This window comes from Carassius auratus, unplaced genomic scaffold (assembly GCF_003368295.1).
Source record: "Carassius auratus strain Wakin unplaced genomic scaffold, ASM336829v1 scaf_tig00214599, whole genome shotgun sequence".
NCBI lineage: Eukaryota > Metazoa > Chordata > Actinopteri > Cypriniformes > Cyprinidae > Carassius > Carassius auratus.
In genome coordinates this window covers 1-17,902 of record NW_020527733.1, presented here as the reverse complement: position 1 = coordinate 17,902, position 17,902 = coordinate 1, and the positions used below count along the sequence as shown (strand labels likewise).

Below are 17,902 nucleotides of genomic sequence, written 5' to 3'. Positions count from 1 at the left end.
CAGTTTCTCCAGGTCAAGTAAGAGAGTGATGTTTAACGTGCTGTGAAAGTAAAACAATAATCTGGGGCCGGTGACGATCCTTGACAGCAAAGGGGTTAAAGATATTTTGGATGAAAACCGGGAGGCCTGTGACCATCCCCAAGTAAAACACTCGTCGGTCAAGGTCCAGAAAAGTATGAAAAGCACCGTCAGAATTACCCATCTGCCATCAGTGGATGAACCGTAACGTTAGGAAGCGATGAGAACACTTTGTACACAAATGAAACAAAGACTTTATTCAACAGATGGTCTCCTCTGTCTCTCCCCACATCACCCTAGCGCCATTTTGAAAAACACCTGCTGAACGCAAACGGCATATGCTAGTGGATGCCACGGTTCTCTTTCAAATCAAGGCGTAAATTTATGTAGAAAACACAAGCTTGTGGCGCGGCTGACACAGAAGAACGTACACAGTCTGACTACTCCAAGGATGCTTTTCTGGACCTTGACAGTGCATTTTACTTGGCAGTCTGTGGGCCAATCACAAGCCTCCTGGTTTTCCTCCAAAATAAGTTGTGTTCCAAAGATGAACGAAGCTCTTATGGGTTGGGAACGACTTGGGGGCAAGTGATGACGATTTTCAATTTGGGGTGGAGTATCCCTTTAATATTGAAACTGTGCTAGAAACAAACCGCCCAAGATGTTGCACAAGCCAACAGTTTTCAAAAGAGGTCATTCACTGAGAGTCCAAACATTAGTTCTATTTGAGTGTCATTTCGGCAATTATTTTTCAGAATTATAATTGACCTGCTACTGCACAAAAACCCCCTTACGTCAGTACAGGTTCTGCAAGTTTGGCTCCCCAAATACTAAATTGAACTTAAGAGATGCCTGCCATTTTCCTAACACAATGGAAAACCTATAAATAACCCATCTGAAGGTGGAAAATGTTGTGCCAGTGTTGATACTGGGAGTGCGCTTTTATTGTACATGGATTTAAAAGCATTAGAGATGTCAACAAGGAGCATTAGGAAACAAATTTAACTGAGCAAACCTATTTGGGGATGCAAGGAGAAAATTAAACTGCTCATTTGAAGTTACCAACACGAAGAAATCAAGTTCACTGCATAAGAGGCACGCAAAATCTGCAGTGCTTCAAGGAAGTGGACGTTCACGCAGAACTCTTGGCACAAGTGCCAATTAACAGCAGTCCCTTTACAGCATCATGGGCAATGTATTCCACCTTTACAGTACTCATCAAAAGGGAGCTCACAGCAGGTCCCTTTAAAAGGGTTATTAACTTCCCTAACGCGAAAAGGGAGCCTTTCCTTCTGGCAAGAGAATAGGTACAGTAGGACTACCCGCTTCCTCGCTCAAATCAATTGGTTAAACTAGACAAGAAAAACCGAAGCAAGAATAAGTTTGCTCCCCCACATTTATTGAAGACCAGCCAAAGTCTTCTTGTGCTCTTGAACCACTACAGGACCGAGCGAGGCCTTCCCTTCCCACTGAAGGCCTAGAAAAAGCAGACACCAGAGTTAAGTGCTTGAAGGGTCAAAAACCAAGCTTAAAAGCACCTTCCTACCTCCAAAAGGAGAAGCAGCAGTTCCACCATCAGGACCACATGTGGAGTCACAGCAACCACAAACCTGGTGGTTCCCATCAGCAGCAAGCCACCTGCAATACGAAAAATCAGACATGGCACCTTTAATGTATTCGTAAGTGGCATGAACATACCCATTGGCAAAGGAACAGGATTTGTGGAGCGCGTCACTAGGTGCAGAAGCAAGAGTGGCCTTCAGAACACACGTCATGTAGATCTGCAAGAGACACCACGGGTAAGGGGTCACAAACCAAAGCAAATGGGAGAGGTCGTTCTCCCAAACACTCATAATACATACAGAAGGACTGGATCCCCCCTGGAACATGAAGGCCTCCAGCTGGAACCGGATTTTGTCCTCCTGGGATCGAGGCATGAAGCGCGAGCTGGAAGCTGTGACCTTGGCATCCACAAGACATCTAAAAAAAAGGAGTGAAAAGTAGTTGTCGGGGACAAAGTGGTTACAAGGAGCAAACGCGAGAACAAGTCAACTCTGCAGCATCTGGTGACATGAACACACCCATGATTCTCAATGAACAAATATCTCGGAAGGGCGTTCACATCAGGTACTTGGGTGGCCACACAGCTGTCCACAAACACACGCAGAGGGACGTGGTTGTATACCTTCACAGATGCCTCAACATTAATAACGTCACCCAGGAAGTAAGAGTTTGAAGGCCTCTCAAAGGACCAGTCATCTGCAAGAGGGAAGAACTGCTTAGGCACAGCCTCGTTCAGAAGGCAGGAGGTCTAGAGAAACTGCACAAACCCATCATGAGCTTCAGGGAGAACAGCAAGACTTCTTCACCAGCCTCCGTTGAGGCATAAGGGACCCAAGTTGGCTTCAAGGCATTACCGCTGACATTTTGAAACCTGCCGTTCAAGTTACCAATTAAACGGGCTTCCAGTTCCACCACCGCAAGCAATGCCACGAGTCACAAAAGGTCACTTACCTTTGATAATGGCATTGAACACCAATAACTGCACCACCTGCACGGGTAATCGGAGTGCCAGCAAACGCCTCAGGAGTGTAGGTAAGGGCAAAGGTGTAGACAAGCTCATCCTTGGTCATCTATAGGAGACGGACGTTGTTACCTAGAGGATTCTCCCCAAACCCCCCCCCCATTCCTAAAGGCATCTTAGCAAGTCATGCCATAACACTTGGTTACCCGAGTAAGCGGTTATTAAGAGTTTTTCCCCAGATATAGATTCAGGGAACCGTCGATACCAAAACAAGGGCCCATTTTTAGTAGGGTTCAATAAATCTAGTAACACTTAACCGCTCTTACCATCAACACACTATTGCAGTCCTGCAGTTCATTGTCAAAGAAGAGCACCTTGGAGCCTGGGACCAAACCGACAACAGGACATCCTCCCAAAGTCAGACCAGATGGCTGGATCAGTTCACCATTGCTAAACAAGTCCTGCTGTACCTCCACATGAACCCGGTTCTCACCGCATTGAATAGCTACACTACTGGGAGTCACAGGTTGCCTCAAATGGAAGTCCACCGCCATCTCACTCGGCACTTCTGGAACAGTGGGAAACCTCCAGTCCAAAGGCTTCACTGGACCCTGCAACACCTGCTTCTCCTGAAGACCAAGAGGCTCTTGTGCAAATCCTCTGTAGTCAAGACTCTGAGACAGAGAAGCCTTCTGCAAAGTGTTTCCGAGCACTTGAGAAGAAACAGGCACTCTGGAAGCTGGATATGATTGATGCTTCTTGCTTTTTGGACTTTGACTGGATCTCAAACTTCCAAAAGCATTCTTCAGATCAAACACCACAAGCACAACCAGCACTAACACATATTGCAAAAGACCCATCCTGACAAACGTTAACACAATACCCACCAGTCCTCGTCTTTGCCATTAAGTACAGCTTTGAATTTAAGCGGCTCCTCCCCTTTCAGCTTGATTGATTACCTTTGATTCAACAAATTAACAAATGAGAACGTTCTGGAATGTCACTAGCCAATGGAAGGATTGATAAGGATCTGAGATTTTCATCTACACTTATTCACAATTTTACAATTCAAGTTTGACTGTGTGTCTATGATAGACAATGAATGTCATTAAAAAAGCCCCTGATATGACTCAAATAATATAGAATATTCATAAAAATCTCTCTCTCTTTTAAATGGTTTTTAGTTTATCATTGGAAAAGATTTGGAAAAATGTAGAATTACATCACTTGCTCCCCAATGAATCCTCTGCAGTGAATGGGTGGCATCAGAACGAAAGTCCAAAGAGCTGATATAAATATCAATATAATCCACAAGTAATTCACATCAATTACTGTCTTTTGAAGTGAAAGGCTTTGTGTTTATAAGAAACAAATCCATCGTTAAGAAATTCAAACTATTGTTTCCGGCCAAAATATGAGTTCATAATCCCAGTTAAAGGTGCCATAGAATGCATTGATACAATATTTTAAATGATATCTACATAAAAAGGTACGTGGCTTGGGTATGGGCAAAAATTCTCCAGAACGGTTTTACATGTCCATTTACAACCCTGGGATTTGTCCACTCAGTTGTTAATGAAGAGGGAGGGACTATCGTTAATTAGCTGAAATCTGTAGAATAGAAAAAGACCAAAGGGCAATGTCTCCTCTTTGTGTTTAGCTGTTGAACAATGGCTGGAAGTTGGTGTTTGGTTCAGATTTCGTTGGTCTGTGCTTTCTGTCATGCTGTTCCACAGTGGAGTAAGTCGCTTCAGGATGCTCAAGCTCTGATGATGCAGCAGACTGACCAGCAGTTTCAGCTCCAGCAGACTGACCAGCAGTTTCAGCTCCAGAAGCCAGTTCAACAGCTAACTAACCAACAGTTTCCGCTTCGGAAGCCAGTTCAACAGCTAACTAAGCCGCAGTTTCCGCTTCAGAAGCCTGTTCAACAGCTAACTAAGCCGCAGTATCCGCTTCAGAAGCCTGTTCAACCGCTAACTAACCAGCAGTTTCCGCTTCGGAAGCCAGTTCAACAGCTAACTAAGCCGCAGTTTCCGCTTCAGAAGCCTGTTCAACAGCTAACTAACCAGCAGTTTCTGATTCAGAAACCAGTTCAACACCTACCTAACCCGCAATTTCCACTTCAGAAGCCTGTTCAACAGTTAACTAAGCCGCAGTTTCCGATTCAGAAGCCAGTTAAACAGCAGTTTCAGAAGCCAGTAGTGCAGGCAGAGCCCTTTGATAAATGTGTAGCTGTAGCTGATTCTGAGCAGATCCAATGTGGTCTACCTGGGATCAGTGGTGCTGAGTGTGAAGCTATCAACTGCTGCTTTAACGGACAGCAGTGTTTCTATGGAAGGGCGGGTAAGTGTTCCCAATCTTATTCCGTTCGTGTCAAACTGATTCTCTGAATTTAACCTGCTCTTGTACCTTGTTCTAGTGACCGTCCAGTGTATTAGAGATGGTCAGTTTGTGGTAGTGGTGTCTAGAGATGTTACTCTGCCTCGACTGAGTCTGGATACGGTTCATCTACTGGGTGGAAATGACCCACCTTGTGCTCCTGTGGGGTCTACACCTTCCTTTGCTATATACCAGTTCCCTGTGACCGCATGTGGCACGAGCGTGATGGTGAGCAGCTGCTACTGGTTTTATTCTGCATTTGCTTGTGATGGACTGGATGCTGACACTGTTCCTATTCACAGGAGGACAGCGGATATGTGGTGTATGAAAACCGAATGACCTCCTCGTATGAAGTGGGGATTGGACCATATGGTTCTATCACAAGGGACAGTCATTTTGAGTAGGTGATCCATGTCTTGGTGTGACCATTAATCCCTGATAAATGCTACAAGCTCGCTGTGTGTCGTCCAGGTTTCTCTTCCAGTGTAGATATTCAGGAACTTCAGTGGAAGCTCTGGTTGTGGAGGTCAACTCTGTTCCTCCACCTCCACCAGTAGCTGCTCCTGGACCTCTCAGGGTGGAGCTCAGACTGGCCAATGGCCAATGCGTCACCAAAGGCTGTGCTGAAGGTAAGGTCTTGTCCTGTGTCTGCCTAAAGCCTTTCAAACTGGAGTCTGGTTAAACCCCAGTGTTGTTCCTCAGGGGATGAGGCCTACACGTCCTATTACAGTGACGCTGATTATCCCATCACAAAAGTCCTGCGAGAGCCTGTGTATGTTGAGGTGCACATTATGGAGAGGACCGACCCCAACATTGTCCTGACGCTGGGACGTTGTTGGACGACTTCAACCCCCAGTCCACTCAGTCTCCCCCAGTGGGACCTTCTGATCGACGGGTGAGTGTACAGCCAATCTTTATCCAGTTAGTCTGCTGGGAGACCCTTTCTAACTTTTTTTTTCTCTTGTTTTCAGATGCCCTTACCAGGACGACCGCTATCTGACCACACTGGTTCCAGTGACTGGATCGTCTGGTCTTCAGTTCCCAACCCACTACAAGCGCTTTGTTGTGAAGATGTTCACATTTGTAGATCCAGCCTCACTGGCTGCTCTGCAGGAAACCGTATGCCCCCCTTTACTTGAACATCTGTATATTTACTACTTGTGGATTCGATGACTTGAGCCTCTTTCTTCCCTGTCAGATCTTCATCCACTGCACTACAGAGGTGTGCCATCCATCATCTGGCTCTTGTGAGCAAAGCTGCACCAGGAAACGTGAGTTCTTGCTCTTGACAAGAGGAACTGGGCATTTTAGAAGTGCATTCTCACTTTGAACATCTCTCTTTCAGGAAGAGACACTCGTATCAAGGCTGTCTCTGGGGAGCAGACTGTGGTTTCTAGTGGAGAAGTTACTCTGGTCATGTAAATCTAGTGTTTTTAATAAACTTTTCAGAACCCTTAGGTGTCTTTTTGTCTATTGGTATTGTTTTGGTTCGGCAGAATGCGGGATTACATGCCTCTTCCCAGTGTTTTTATTCTTTCCCCTCTCACTATTAAACCAAGGTTCCACAACCTTTTGTAAGTTTGTGCTTTCCTTAATCCTTCCTCCAGTTGCTAACCTGGGGCGGCACAAGGCTCCCCTTATTATTATTTATTTTATTTTTTTTTAACTTGTCTTCCAAACAGTAGTTTGGTTCCCGACATTCAGAATATATAAAGTTATGTGGATTACTTGCGGCTTTTGTTTTAAATACAACTCAAATCGCTGAGCTCAAGTTTTAAGTGGAAATCAATTCTCGACTGTCTTGAAGCAAACACGAAACGGTGTCAATTGTCCGCAACTCAAAGTAGTGATATTAAAGGGATACTTCACCCCAAAATTGTGTCACTAATCACTTACCTACCCCCGTGTTGTTCCAAACCTGTAAAAACTTCATTCGTCTTCGGAACACAATTTAACCCCTTACTTGTCACCACTCATTTTCAGCATGGAGACACAAATGACATAACCAAAATTAAAAGGTTGCTGCTTAGGAGTCTTTCTTACTAGATACATAATGTTCACAAAGCTGACACTTCAAAGTTTACTGTTCAGGAATCAGAATTACTCAGACCGTTATAATCGAGATAAGCTCAAACATGTCAATAAAAATATTAAAAACCTATTGAAGTGTATTAAATGATGTAGGATATGATTTTAGATACATAATGAAGCTAAAGCCACAAGTCTACTAATACTTTATTTCAGAATATGATCTCACAAAGTGTGAATTTTATGAAACCTTTTCTAAGACCATGTCATGTGTGTTTTTAGAGAAGGCTCATAAAAGGCTAACAAAATTGATTTATGACTCCTGATTATCTCTTGTTTGGACCGGCAAAACTGCCCCATTCATGATTCTATTGTTCTTCCGAAACGAGCCTTTCGCACATCGGCCAGGTATGACACAAAATCCTCATTCTTCATTTATCATCATTCTTTTGTTTTTATTTCGCTACTTTTAGCCTTTGTTCTGGTATTTCAAGGTTTACCAAGCCACATCGCTTCACTTCCAGTATACATTTACCCCACTGTTATCAAAAGCCTTACTATAAAAATACAACAAAACATTTTCTTACAACCTTTGACAAAACTATTACAAAATGCATTATGAAGAAGAACTGCACCTGCTATGTAGCTGCATTAGACCTAACGTTAGCATCAAGCTACATAAGACTATTTATGAAATTATTAGTACACTTTTACTCAAAACTCACTTTAAACCCTGACTGAGGTTTGTAATAACCTCCTTTTGCGATCACATGTGGAATTTGCTATTTATAGCCTTTTACATCGCTGCACAAGTTAGCATTTCAGATGTACATTTTTAATATTGTTATAAAAACGCCCCAAATCTCAAGAAAATCGCATACCAACCATTAACTAACGTAATCGTGTGTTTATTATTTGGATATTTCATGGGTACAGAGGTTTCTCTGTGTTGTTGTGGTCAGATATCAACACGGAAGTGTACAGGAAATGCATCATGGGTAGGACGGGGCGGCATATGATGCACCGTTATGATGGACAAGACACGGGCGAATCCGGTCTCTGTCAGTGCACACACGGAAGACTATACACACAGAGACAGGGCTGGGAGCGGATCATTACCATCAGATCGCGTAAACCAGTGGAAAATGAATAGAAATTATGATTCTGTCTGAAGAAATATAAAGTAAACATCAGTAAATATATCTCTGTGTATATGCAACTTTTGCCTATAAACCCTATTTGACGCTTTTCAGTGAATCTATGACAACACAAACCACTGCAGACGTGACTGAATATGAATGCTTGGTGAATTTCTATTCTAAAAATGGCTCCTATTTTGTACTCCTGACATAAATTACTAAATAACGGTCACTGTTTTATCAAAACATTGGTCAAATATTGAAGCTACAGTCTTTAAACTTTCAACTGATGCGCAGTTTCTCCAGGTCAAGTAAGAGAGTGATGTTTAACGTGCTGTGAAAGTAAAACAATAATCTGGGGCCGGTGACGATCCTTGACAGCAAAGGGGTTAAAGATATTTTGGATGAAAACCGGGAGGCCTGTGACCATCCCCAAGTAAAACACTCGTCGGTCAAGGTCCAGAAAAGTATGAAAAGCACCGTCAGAATTACCCATCTGCCATCAGTGGATGAACCGTAACGTTAGGAAGCGATGAGAACACTTTGTACACAAATGAAACAAAGACTTTATTCAACAGATGGTCTCCTCTGTCTCTCCCCACATCACCCTAGCGCCATTTTGAAAAACACCTGCTGAACGCAAACGGCATATGCTAGTGGATGCCACGGTTCTCTTTCAAATCAAGGCGTAAATTTATGTAGAAAACACAAGCTTGTGGCGCGGCTGACACAGAAGAACGTACACAGTCTGACTACTCCAAGGATGCTTTTCTGGACCTTGACAGTGCATTTTACTTGGCAGTCTGTGGGCCAATCACAAGCCTCCTGGTTTTCCTCCAAAATAAGTTGTGTTCCAAAGATGAACGAAGCTCTTATGGGTTGGGAACGACTTGGGGGCAAGTGATGACGATTTTCAATTTGGGGTGGAGTATCCCTTTAATATTGAAACTGTGCTAGAAACAAACCGCCCAAGATGTTGCACAAGCCAACAGTTTTCAAAAGAGGTCATTCACTGAGAGTCCAAACATTAGTTCTATTTGAGTGTCATTTCGGCAATTATTTTTCAGAATTATAATTGACCTGCTACTGCACAAAAACCCCCTTACGTCAGTACAGGTTCTGCAAGTTTGGCTCCCCAAATACTAAATTGAACTTAAGAGATGCCTGCCATTTTCCTAACACAATGGAAAACCTATAAATAACCCATCTGAAGGTGGAAAATGTTGTGCCAGTGTTGATACTGGGAGTGCGCTTTTATTGTACATGGATTTAAAAGCATTAGAGATGTCAACAAGGAGCATTAGGAAACAAATTTAACTGAGCAAACCTATTTGGGGATGCAAGGAGAAAATTAAACTGCTCATTTGAAGTTACCAACACGAAGAAATCAAGTTCACTGCATAAGAGGCACGCAAAATCTGCAGTGCTTCAAGGAAGTGGACGTTCACGCAGAACTCTTGGCACAAGTGCCAATTAACAGCAGTCCCTTTACAGCATCATGGGCAATGTATTCCACCTTTACAGTACTCATCAAAAGGGAGCTCACAGCAGGTCCCTTTAAAAGGGTTATTAACTTCCCTAACGCGAAAAGGGAGCCTTTCCTTCTGGCAAGAGAATAGGTACAGTAGGACTACCCGCTTCCTCGCTCAAATCAATTGGTTAAACTAGACAAGAAAAACCGAAGCAAGAATAAGTTTGCTCCCCCACATTTATTGAAGACCAGCCAAAGTCTTCTTGTGCTCTTGAACCACTACAGGACCGAGCGAGGCCTTCCCTTCCCACTGAAGGCCTAGAAAAAGCAGACACCAGAGTTAAGTGCTTGAAGGGTCAAAAACCAAGCTTAAAAGCACCTTCCTACCTCCAAAAGGAGAAGCAGCAGTTCCACCATCAGGACCACATGTGGAGTCACAGCAACCACAAACCTGGTGGTTCCCATCAGCAGCAAGCCACCTGCAATACGAAAAATCAGACATGGCACCTTTAATGTATTCGTAAGTGGCATGAACATACCCATTGGCAAAGGAACAGGATTTGTGGAGCGCGTCACTAGGTGCAGAAGCAAGAGTGGCCTTCAGAACACACGTCATGTAGATCTGCAAGAGACACCACGGGTAAGGGGTCACAAACCAAAGCAAATGGGAGAGGTCGTTCTCCCAAACACTCATAATACATACAGAAGGACTGGATCCCCCCTGGAACATGAAGGCCTCCAGCTGGAACCGGATTTTGTCCTCCTGGGATCGAGGCATGAAGCGCGAGCTGGAAGCTGTGACCTTGGCATCCACAAGACATCTAAAAAAAAAGGAGTGAAAAGTAGTTGTCGGGGACAAAGTGGTTACAAGGAGCAAACGCGAGAACAAGTCAACTCTGCAGCATCTGGTGACATGAACACACCCATGATTCTCAATGAACAAATATCTCGGAAGGGCGTTCACATCAGGTACTTGGGTGGCCACACAGCTGTCCACAAACACACGCAGAGGGACGTGGTTGTATACCTTCACAGATGCCTCAACATTAATAACGTCACCCAGGAAGTAAGAGTTTGAAGGCCTCTCAAAGGACCAGTCATCTGCAAGAGGGAAGAACTGCTTAGGCACAGCCTCGTTCAGAAGGCAGGAGGTCTAGAGAAACTGCACAAACCCATCATGAGCTTCAGGGAGAACAGCAAGACTTCTTCACCAGCCTCCGTTGAGGCATAAGGGACCCAAGTTGGCTTCAAGGCATTACCGCTGACATTTTGAAACCTGCCGTTCAAGTTACCAATTAAACGGGCTTCCAGTTCCACCACCGCAAGCAATGCCACGAGTCACAAAAGGTCACTTACCTTTGATAATGGCATTGAACACCAATAACTGCACCACCTGCACGGGTAATCGGAGTGCCAGCAAACGCCTCAGGAGTGTAGGTAAGGGCAAAGGTGTAGACAAGCTCATCCTTGGTCATCTATAGGAGACGGACGTTGTTACCTAGAGGATTCTCCCCAAACCCCCCCCCATTCCTAAAGGCATCTTAGCAAGTCATGCCATAACACTTGGTTACCCGAGTAAGCGGTTATTAAGAGTTTTTCCCCAGATATAGATTCAGGGAACCGTCGATACCAAAACAAGGGCCCATTTTTAGTAGGGTTCAATAAATCTAGTAACACTTAACCGCTCTTACCATCAACACACTATTGCAGTCCTGCAGTTCATTGTCAAAGAAGAGCACCTTGGAGCCTGGGACCAAACCGACAACAGGACATCCTCCCAAAGTCAGACCAGATGGCTGGATCAGTTCACCATTGCTAAACAAGTCCTGCTGTACCTCCACATGAACCCGGTTCTCACCGCATTGAATAGCTACACTACTGGGAGTCACAGGTTGCCTCAAATGGAAGTCCACCGCCATCTCACTCGGCACTTCTGGAACAGTGGGAAACCTCCAGTCCAAAGGCTTCACTGGACCCTGCAACACCTGCTTCTCCTGAAGACCAAGAGGCTCTTGTGCAAATCCTCTGTAGTCAAGACTCTGAGACAGAGAAGCCTTCTGCAAAGTGTTTCCGAGCACTTGAGAAGAAACAGGCACTCTGGAAGCTGGATATGATTGATGCTTCTTGCTTTTTGGACTTTGACTGGATCTCAAACTTCCAAAAGCATTCTTCAGATCAAACACCACAAGCACAACCAGCACTAACACATATTGCAAAAGACCCATCCTGACAAACGTTAACACAATACCCACCAGTCCTCGTCTTTGCCATTAAGTACAGCTTTGAATTTAAGCGGCTCCTCCCCTTTCAGCTTGATTGATTACCTTTGATTCAACAAATTAACAAATGAGAACGTTCTGGAATGTCACTAGCCAATGGAAGGATTGATAAGGATCTGAGATTTTCATCTACACTTATTCACAATTTTACAATTAAAGTTTGACTGTGTGTCTATGATAGACAATGAATGTCATTAAAAAAGCCCCTGATATGACTCAAATAATATAGAATATTCGTAAAAATCTCTCTCTCTTTTAAATGGTTTTTAGTTTATCATTGGAAAAGATTTGGAAAAATGTAGAATTACATCACTTGCTCCCCAATGAATCCTCTGCAGTGAATGGGTGGCATCAGAACGAAAGTCCAAAGAGCTGATATAAATATCAATATAATCCACAAGTAATTCACATCAATTACTGTCTTTTGAAGTGAAAGGCTTTGTGTTTATAAGAAACAAATCCATCGTTAAGAAATTCAAACTATTGTTTCCGGCCAAAATATGAGTTCATAATCCCAGTTAAAGGTGCCATAGAATGCATTGATACAATATTTTAAATGATATCTACATAAAAAGGTACGTGGCTTGGGTATGGGCAAAAATTCTCCAGAACGGTTTTACATGTCCATTTACAACCCTGGGATTTGTCCACTCAGTTGTTAATGAAGAGGGAGGGACTATCGTTAATTAGCTGAAATCTGTAGAATAGAAAAAGACCAAAGGGCAATGTCTCCTCTTTGTGTTTAGCTGTTGAACAATGGCTGGAAGTTGGTGTTTGGTTCAGATTTCGTTGGTCTGTGCTTTCTGTCATGCTGTTCCACAGTGGAGTAAGTCGCTTCAGGATGCTCAAGCTCTGATGATGCAGCAGACTGACCAGCAGTTTCAGCTCCAGCAGACTGACCAGCAGTTTCAGCTCCAGAAGCCAGTTCAACAGCTAACTAACCAACAGTTTCCGCTTCAGAAGCCTGTTCAACAGCTAACTAACCAGCAGTTTCCACTTCAGAAACCAGTTCAACACCTACCTAACCCGCAATTTCCACTTCAGAAGCCTGTTCAACAGTTAACTAAGCCGCAGTATCCGCTTCAGAAGCCTGTTCAACCGCTAACTAACCAGCAGTTTCCGCTTCGGAAGCCAGTTCAACAGCTAACTAAGCCGCAGTTTCCGCTTCAGAAGCCTGTTCAACAGCTAACTAACCAGCAGTTTCCGATTCAGAAACCAGTTCAACACCTACCTAACCCGCAATTTCCACTTCAGAAGCCTGTTCAACAGTTAACTAAGCCGCAGTTTCCGATTCAGAAGCCAGTTAAACAGCAGTTTCAGAAGCCAGTAGTGCAGGCAGAGCCCTTTGATAAATGTGTAGCTGTAGCTGATTCTGAGCAGATCCAATGTGGTCTACCTGGGATCAGTGGTGCTGAGTGTGAAGCTATCAACTGCTGCTTTAACGGACAGCAGTGTTTCTATGGAAGGGCGGGTAAGTGTTCCCAATCTTATTCCGTTCGTGTCAAACTGATTCTCTGAATTTAACCTGCTCTTGTACCTTGTTCTAGTGACCGTCCAGTGTATTAGAGATGGTCAGTTTGTGGTAGTGGTGTCTAGAGATGTTACTCTGCCTCGACTGAGTCTGGATACGGTTCATCTACTGGGTGGAAATGACCCACCTTGTGCTCCTGTGGGGTCTACACCTTCCTTTGCTATATACCAGTTCCCTGTGACCGCATGTGGCACGAGCGTGATGGTGAGCAGCTGCTACTGGTTTTATTCTGCATTTGCTTGTGATGGACTGGATGCTGACACTGTTCCTATTCACAGGAGGACAGCGGATATGTGGTGTATGAAAACCGAATGACCTCCTCGTATGAAGTGGGGATTGGACCATATGGTTCTATCACAAGGGACAGTCATTTTGAGTAGGTGATCCATGTCTTGGTGTGACCATTAATCCCTGATAAATGCTACAAGCTCGCTGTGTGTCGTCCAGGTTTCTCTTCCAGTGTAGATATTCAGGAACTTCAGTGGAAGCTCTGGTTGTGGAGGTCAACTCTGTTCCTCCACCTCCACCAGTAGCTGCTCCTGGACCTCTCAGGGTGGAGCTCAGACTGGCCAATGGCCAATGCGTCACCAAAGGCTGTGCTGAAGGTAAGGTCTTGTCCTGTGTCTGCCTAAAGCCTTTCAAACTGGAGTCTGGTTAAACCCCAGTGTTGTTCCTCAGGGGATGAGGCCTACACGTCCTATTACAGTGACGCTGATTATCCCATCACAAAAGTCCTGCGAGAGCCTGTGTATGTTGAGGTGCACATTATGGAGAGGACCGACCCCAACATTGTCCTGACGCTGGGACGTTGTTGGACGACTTCAACCCCCAGTCCACTCAGTCTCCCCCAGTGGGACCTTCTGATCGACGGGTGAGTGTACAGCCAATCTTTATCCAGTTAGTCTGCTGGGAGACCCTTTCTAACTTTTTTTTTCTCTTGTTTTCAGATGCCCTTACCAGGACGACCGCTATCTGACCACACTGGTTCCAGTGACTGGATCGTCTGGTCTTCAGTTCCCAACCCACTACAAGCGCTTTGTTGTGAAGATGTTCACATTTGTAGATCCAGCCTCACTGGCTGCTCTGCAGGAAACCGTATGCCCCCCTTTACTTGAACATCTGTATATTTACTACTTGTGGATTCGATGACTTGAGCCTCTTTCTTCCCTGTCAGATCTTCATCCACTGCACTACAGAGGTGTGCCATCCATCATCTGGCTCTTGTGAGCAAAGCTGCACCAGGAAACGTGAGTTCTTGCTCTTGACAAGAGGAACTGGGCATTTTAGAAGTGCATTCTCACTTTGAACATCTCTCTTTCAGGAAGAGACACTCGTATCAAGGCTGTCTCTGGGGAGCAGACTGTGGTTTCTAGTGGAGAAGTTACTCTGGTCATGTAAATCTAGTGTTTTTAATAAACTTTTCAGAACCCTTAGGTGTCTTTTTGTCTATTGGTATTGTTTTGGTTCGGCAGAATGCGGGATTACATGCCTCTTCCCAGTGTTTTTATTCTTTCCCCTCTCACTATTAAACCAAGGTTCCACAACCTTTTGTAAGTTTGTGCTTTCCTTAATCCTTCCTCCAGTTGCTAACCTGGGGCGGCACAAGGCTCCCCTTATTATTATTTATTTTATTTTTTTTTAACTTGTCTTCCAAACAGTAGTTTGGTTCCCGACATTCAGAATATATAAAGTTATGTGGATTACTTGCGGCTTTTGTTTTAAATACAACTCAAATCGCTGAGCTCAAGTTTTAAGTGGAAATCAATTCTCGACTGTCTTGAAGCAAACACGAAACGGTGTCAATTGTCCGCAACTCAAAGTAGTGATATTAAAGGGATACTTCACCCCAAAATTGTGTCACTAATCACTTACCTACCCCCGTGTTGTTCCAAACCTGTAAAAACTTCATTCGTCTTCGGAACACAATTTAACCCCTTACTTGTCACCACTCATTTTCAGCATGGAGACACAAATGACATAACCAAAATTAAAAGGTTGCTGCTTAGGAGTCTTTCTTACTAGATACATAATGTTCACAAAGCTGACACTTCAAAGTTTACTGTTCAGGAATCAGAATTACTCAGACCGTTATAATCGAGATAAGCTCAAACATGTCAATAAAAAATATTAAAAACCTATTGAAGTGTATTAAATGATGTAGGATATGATTTTAGATACATAATGAAGCTAAAGCCACAAGTCTACTAATACTTTATTTCAGAATATGATCTCACAAAGTGTGAATTTTATGAAACCTTTTCTAAGACCATGTCATGTGTGTTTTTAGAGAAGGCTCATAAAAGGCTAACAAAATTGATTTATGACTCCTGATTATCTCTTGTTTGGACCGGCAAAACTGCCCCATTCATGATTCTATTGTTCTTCCGAAACGAGCCTTTCGCACATCGGCCAGGTATGACACAAAATCCTCATTCTTCATTTATCATCATTCTTTTGTTTTTATTTCGCTACTTTTAGCCTTTGTTCTGGTATTTCAAGGTTTACCAAGCCACATCGCTTCACTTCCAGTATACATTTACCCCACTGTTATCAAAAGCCTTACTATAAAAATACAACAAAACATTTTCTTACAACCTTTGACAAAACTATTACAAAATGCATTATGAAGAAGAACTGCACCTGCTATGTAGCTGCATTAGACCTAACGTTAGCATCAAGCTACATAAGACTATTTATGAAATTATTAGTACACTTTTACTCAAAACTCACTTTAAACCCTGACTGAGGTTTGTAATAACCTCCTTTTGCGATCACATGTGGAATTTGCTATTTATAGCCTTTTACATCGCTGCACAAGTTAGCATTTCAGATGTACATTTTTAATATTGTTATAAAAACGCCCCAAATCTCAAGAAAATCGCATACCAACCATTAACTAACGTAATCGTGTGTTTATTATTTGGATATTTCATGGGTACAGAGGTTTCTCTGTGTTGTTGTGGTCAGATATCAACACGGAAGTGTACAGGAAATGCATCATGGGTAGGACGGGGCGGCATATGATGCACCGTTATGATGGACAAGACACGGGCGAATCCGGTCTCTGTCAGTGCACACACGGAAGACTATACACACAGAGACAGGGCTGGGAGCGGATCATTACCATCAGATCGCGTAAACCAGTGGAAAATGAATAGAAATTATGATTCTGTCTGAAGAAATATAAAGTAAACATCAGTAAATATATCTCTGTGTATATGCAACTTTTGCCTATAAACCCTATTTGACGCTTTTCAGTGAATCTATGACAACACAAACCACTGCAGACGTGACTGAATATGAATGCTTGGTGAATTTCTATTCTAAAAATGGCTCCTATTTTGTACTCCTGACATAAATTACTAAATAACGGTCACTGTTTTATCAAAACATTGGTCAAATATTGAAGCTACAGTCTTTAAACTTTCAACTGATGCGCAGTTTCTCCAGGTCAAGTAAGAGAGTGATGTTTAACGTGCTGTGAAAGTAAAACAATAATCTGGGGCCGGTGACGATCCTTGACAGCAAAGGGGTTAAAGATATTTTGGATGAAAACCGGGAGGCCTGTGACCATCCCCAAGTAAAACACTCGTCGGTCAAGGTCCAGAAAAGTATGAAAAGCACCGTCAGAATTACCCATCTGCCATCAGTGGATGAACCGTAACGTTAGGAAGCGATGAGAACACTTTGTACACAAATGAAACAAAGACTTTATTCAACAGATGGTCTCCTCTGTCTCTCCCCACATCACCCTAGCGCCATTTTGAAAAACACCTGCTGAACGCAAACGGCATATGCTAGTGGATGCCACGGTTCTCTTTCAAATCAAGGCGTAAATTTATGTAGAAAACACAAGCTTGTGGCGCGGCTGACACAGAAGAACGTACACAGTCTGACTACTCCAAGGATGCTTTTCTGGACCTTGACAGTGCATTTTACTTGGCAGTCTGTGGGCCAATCACAAGCCTCCTGGTTTTCCTCCAAAATAAGTTGTGTTCCAAAGATGAACGAAGCTCTTATGGGTTGGGAACGACTTGGGGGCAAGTGATGACGATTTTCAATTTGGGGTGGAGTATCCCTTTAATATTGAAACTGTGCTAGAAACAAACCGCCCAAGATGTTGCACAAGCCAACAGTTTTCAAAAGAGGTCATTCACTGAGAGTCCAAACATTAGTTCTATTTGAGTGTCATTTCGGCAATTATTTTTCAGAATTATAATTGACCTGCTACTGCACAAAAACCCCCTTACGTCAGTACAGGTTCTGCAAGTTTGGCTCCCCAAATACTAAATTGAACTTAAGAGATGCCTGCCATTTTCCTAACACAATGGAAAACCTATAATAACCCATCTGAAGGTGGAAAATGTTGTGCCAGTGTTGATACTGGGTGCGCTTTTATTGTACATGGATTTAAAAGCATTAGAGATGTCAAAAGGAGCATTAGGAAACAAATTTAACTGAGCAAACCTATTTGGGGATGCAAGGAGAAAATTAAACTGCTCATTTAAAGTTAATTTGTCTTCCAAAAAAGTA

General features: G+C 43.3%; 4 protein-coding genes across 4 annotated transcripts; 2 read left to right on the top strand and 2 right to left on the bottom strand.

The window, feature by feature from the left end:
* Nucleotides 1-1,396: 1,396 nt before the first annotated feature.
* On the bottom strand, nucleotides 1,397-3,438 carry LOC113092464 (zona pellucida sperm-binding protein 3-like). Its single transcript, XM_026258067.1, has 8 exons — nucleotides 2,869-3,438; nucleotides 2,533-2,651; nucleotides 2,349-2,452; nucleotides 2,100-2,277; nucleotides 1,881-1,998; nucleotides 1,717-1,799; nucleotides 1,565-1,656; nucleotides 1,397-1,495 (listed from the first exon to the last, which is right to left on the bottom strand). The coding sequence occupies exons 1-8, from the start codon at nucleotides 3,400-3,402 to the stop codon at nucleotides 1,416-1,418; spliced, it is 1,308 nt and encodes a 435-aa protein (XP_026113852.1). The 5' UTR covers nucleotides 3,403-3,438; the 3' UTR covers nucleotides 1,397-1,415.
* A 738-nt stretch (nucleotides 3,439-4,176) lies between these two features.
* LOC113092462 (zona pellucida sperm-binding protein 4-like) lies at nucleotides 4,177-6,489 on the top strand. The gene is made up of 8 exons (XM_026258065.1): nucleotides 4,177-4,885; nucleotides 4,962-5,149; nucleotides 5,224-5,321; nucleotides 5,393-5,550; nucleotides 5,624-5,816; nucleotides 5,893-6,040; nucleotides 6,120-6,192; nucleotides 6,267-6,489. Exons 1-8 carry the CDS (start codon nucleotides 4,213-4,215, stop codon nucleotides 6,341-6,343), a joined length of 1,608 nt encoding a protein of 535 aa, XP_026113850.1. The 5' UTR covers nucleotides 4,177-4,212; the 3' UTR covers nucleotides 6,344-6,489.
* A 3,289-nt stretch (nucleotides 6,490-9,778) lies between these two features.
* On the bottom strand, nucleotides 9,779-11,820 carry LOC113092468 (zona pellucida sperm-binding protein 3-like). The gene is made up of 8 exons (XM_026258071.1): nucleotides 11,251-11,820; nucleotides 10,916-11,034; nucleotides 10,732-10,835; nucleotides 10,483-10,660; nucleotides 10,263-10,380; nucleotides 10,099-10,181; nucleotides 9,947-10,038; nucleotides 9,779-9,877 (listed from the first exon to the last, which is right to left on the bottom strand). Exons 1-8 carry the CDS (start codon nucleotides 11,782-11,784, stop codon nucleotides 9,798-9,800), a joined length of 1,308 nt encoding a protein of 435 aa, XP_026113856.1. The 5' UTR covers nucleotides 11,785-11,820; the 3' UTR covers nucleotides 9,779-9,797.
* Nucleotides 11,821-12,557: 737 nt separating this feature from the next.
* LOC113092472 (zona pellucida sperm-binding protein 4-like) lies at nucleotides 12,558-14,807 on the top strand. The gene is made up of 8 exons (XM_026258075.1): nucleotides 12,558-13,309; nucleotides 13,386-13,573; nucleotides 13,648-13,745; nucleotides 13,817-13,974; nucleotides 14,048-14,240; nucleotides 14,317-14,464; nucleotides 14,544-14,616; nucleotides 14,691-14,807. The coding sequence occupies exons 1-8, from the start codon at nucleotides 12,595-12,597 to the stop codon at nucleotides 14,765-14,767; spliced, it is 1,650 nt and encodes a 549-aa protein (XP_026113860.1). The 5' UTR covers nucleotides 12,558-12,594; the 3' UTR covers nucleotides 14,768-14,807.
* Nucleotides 14,808-17,902: the final 3,095 nt, after the last annotated feature.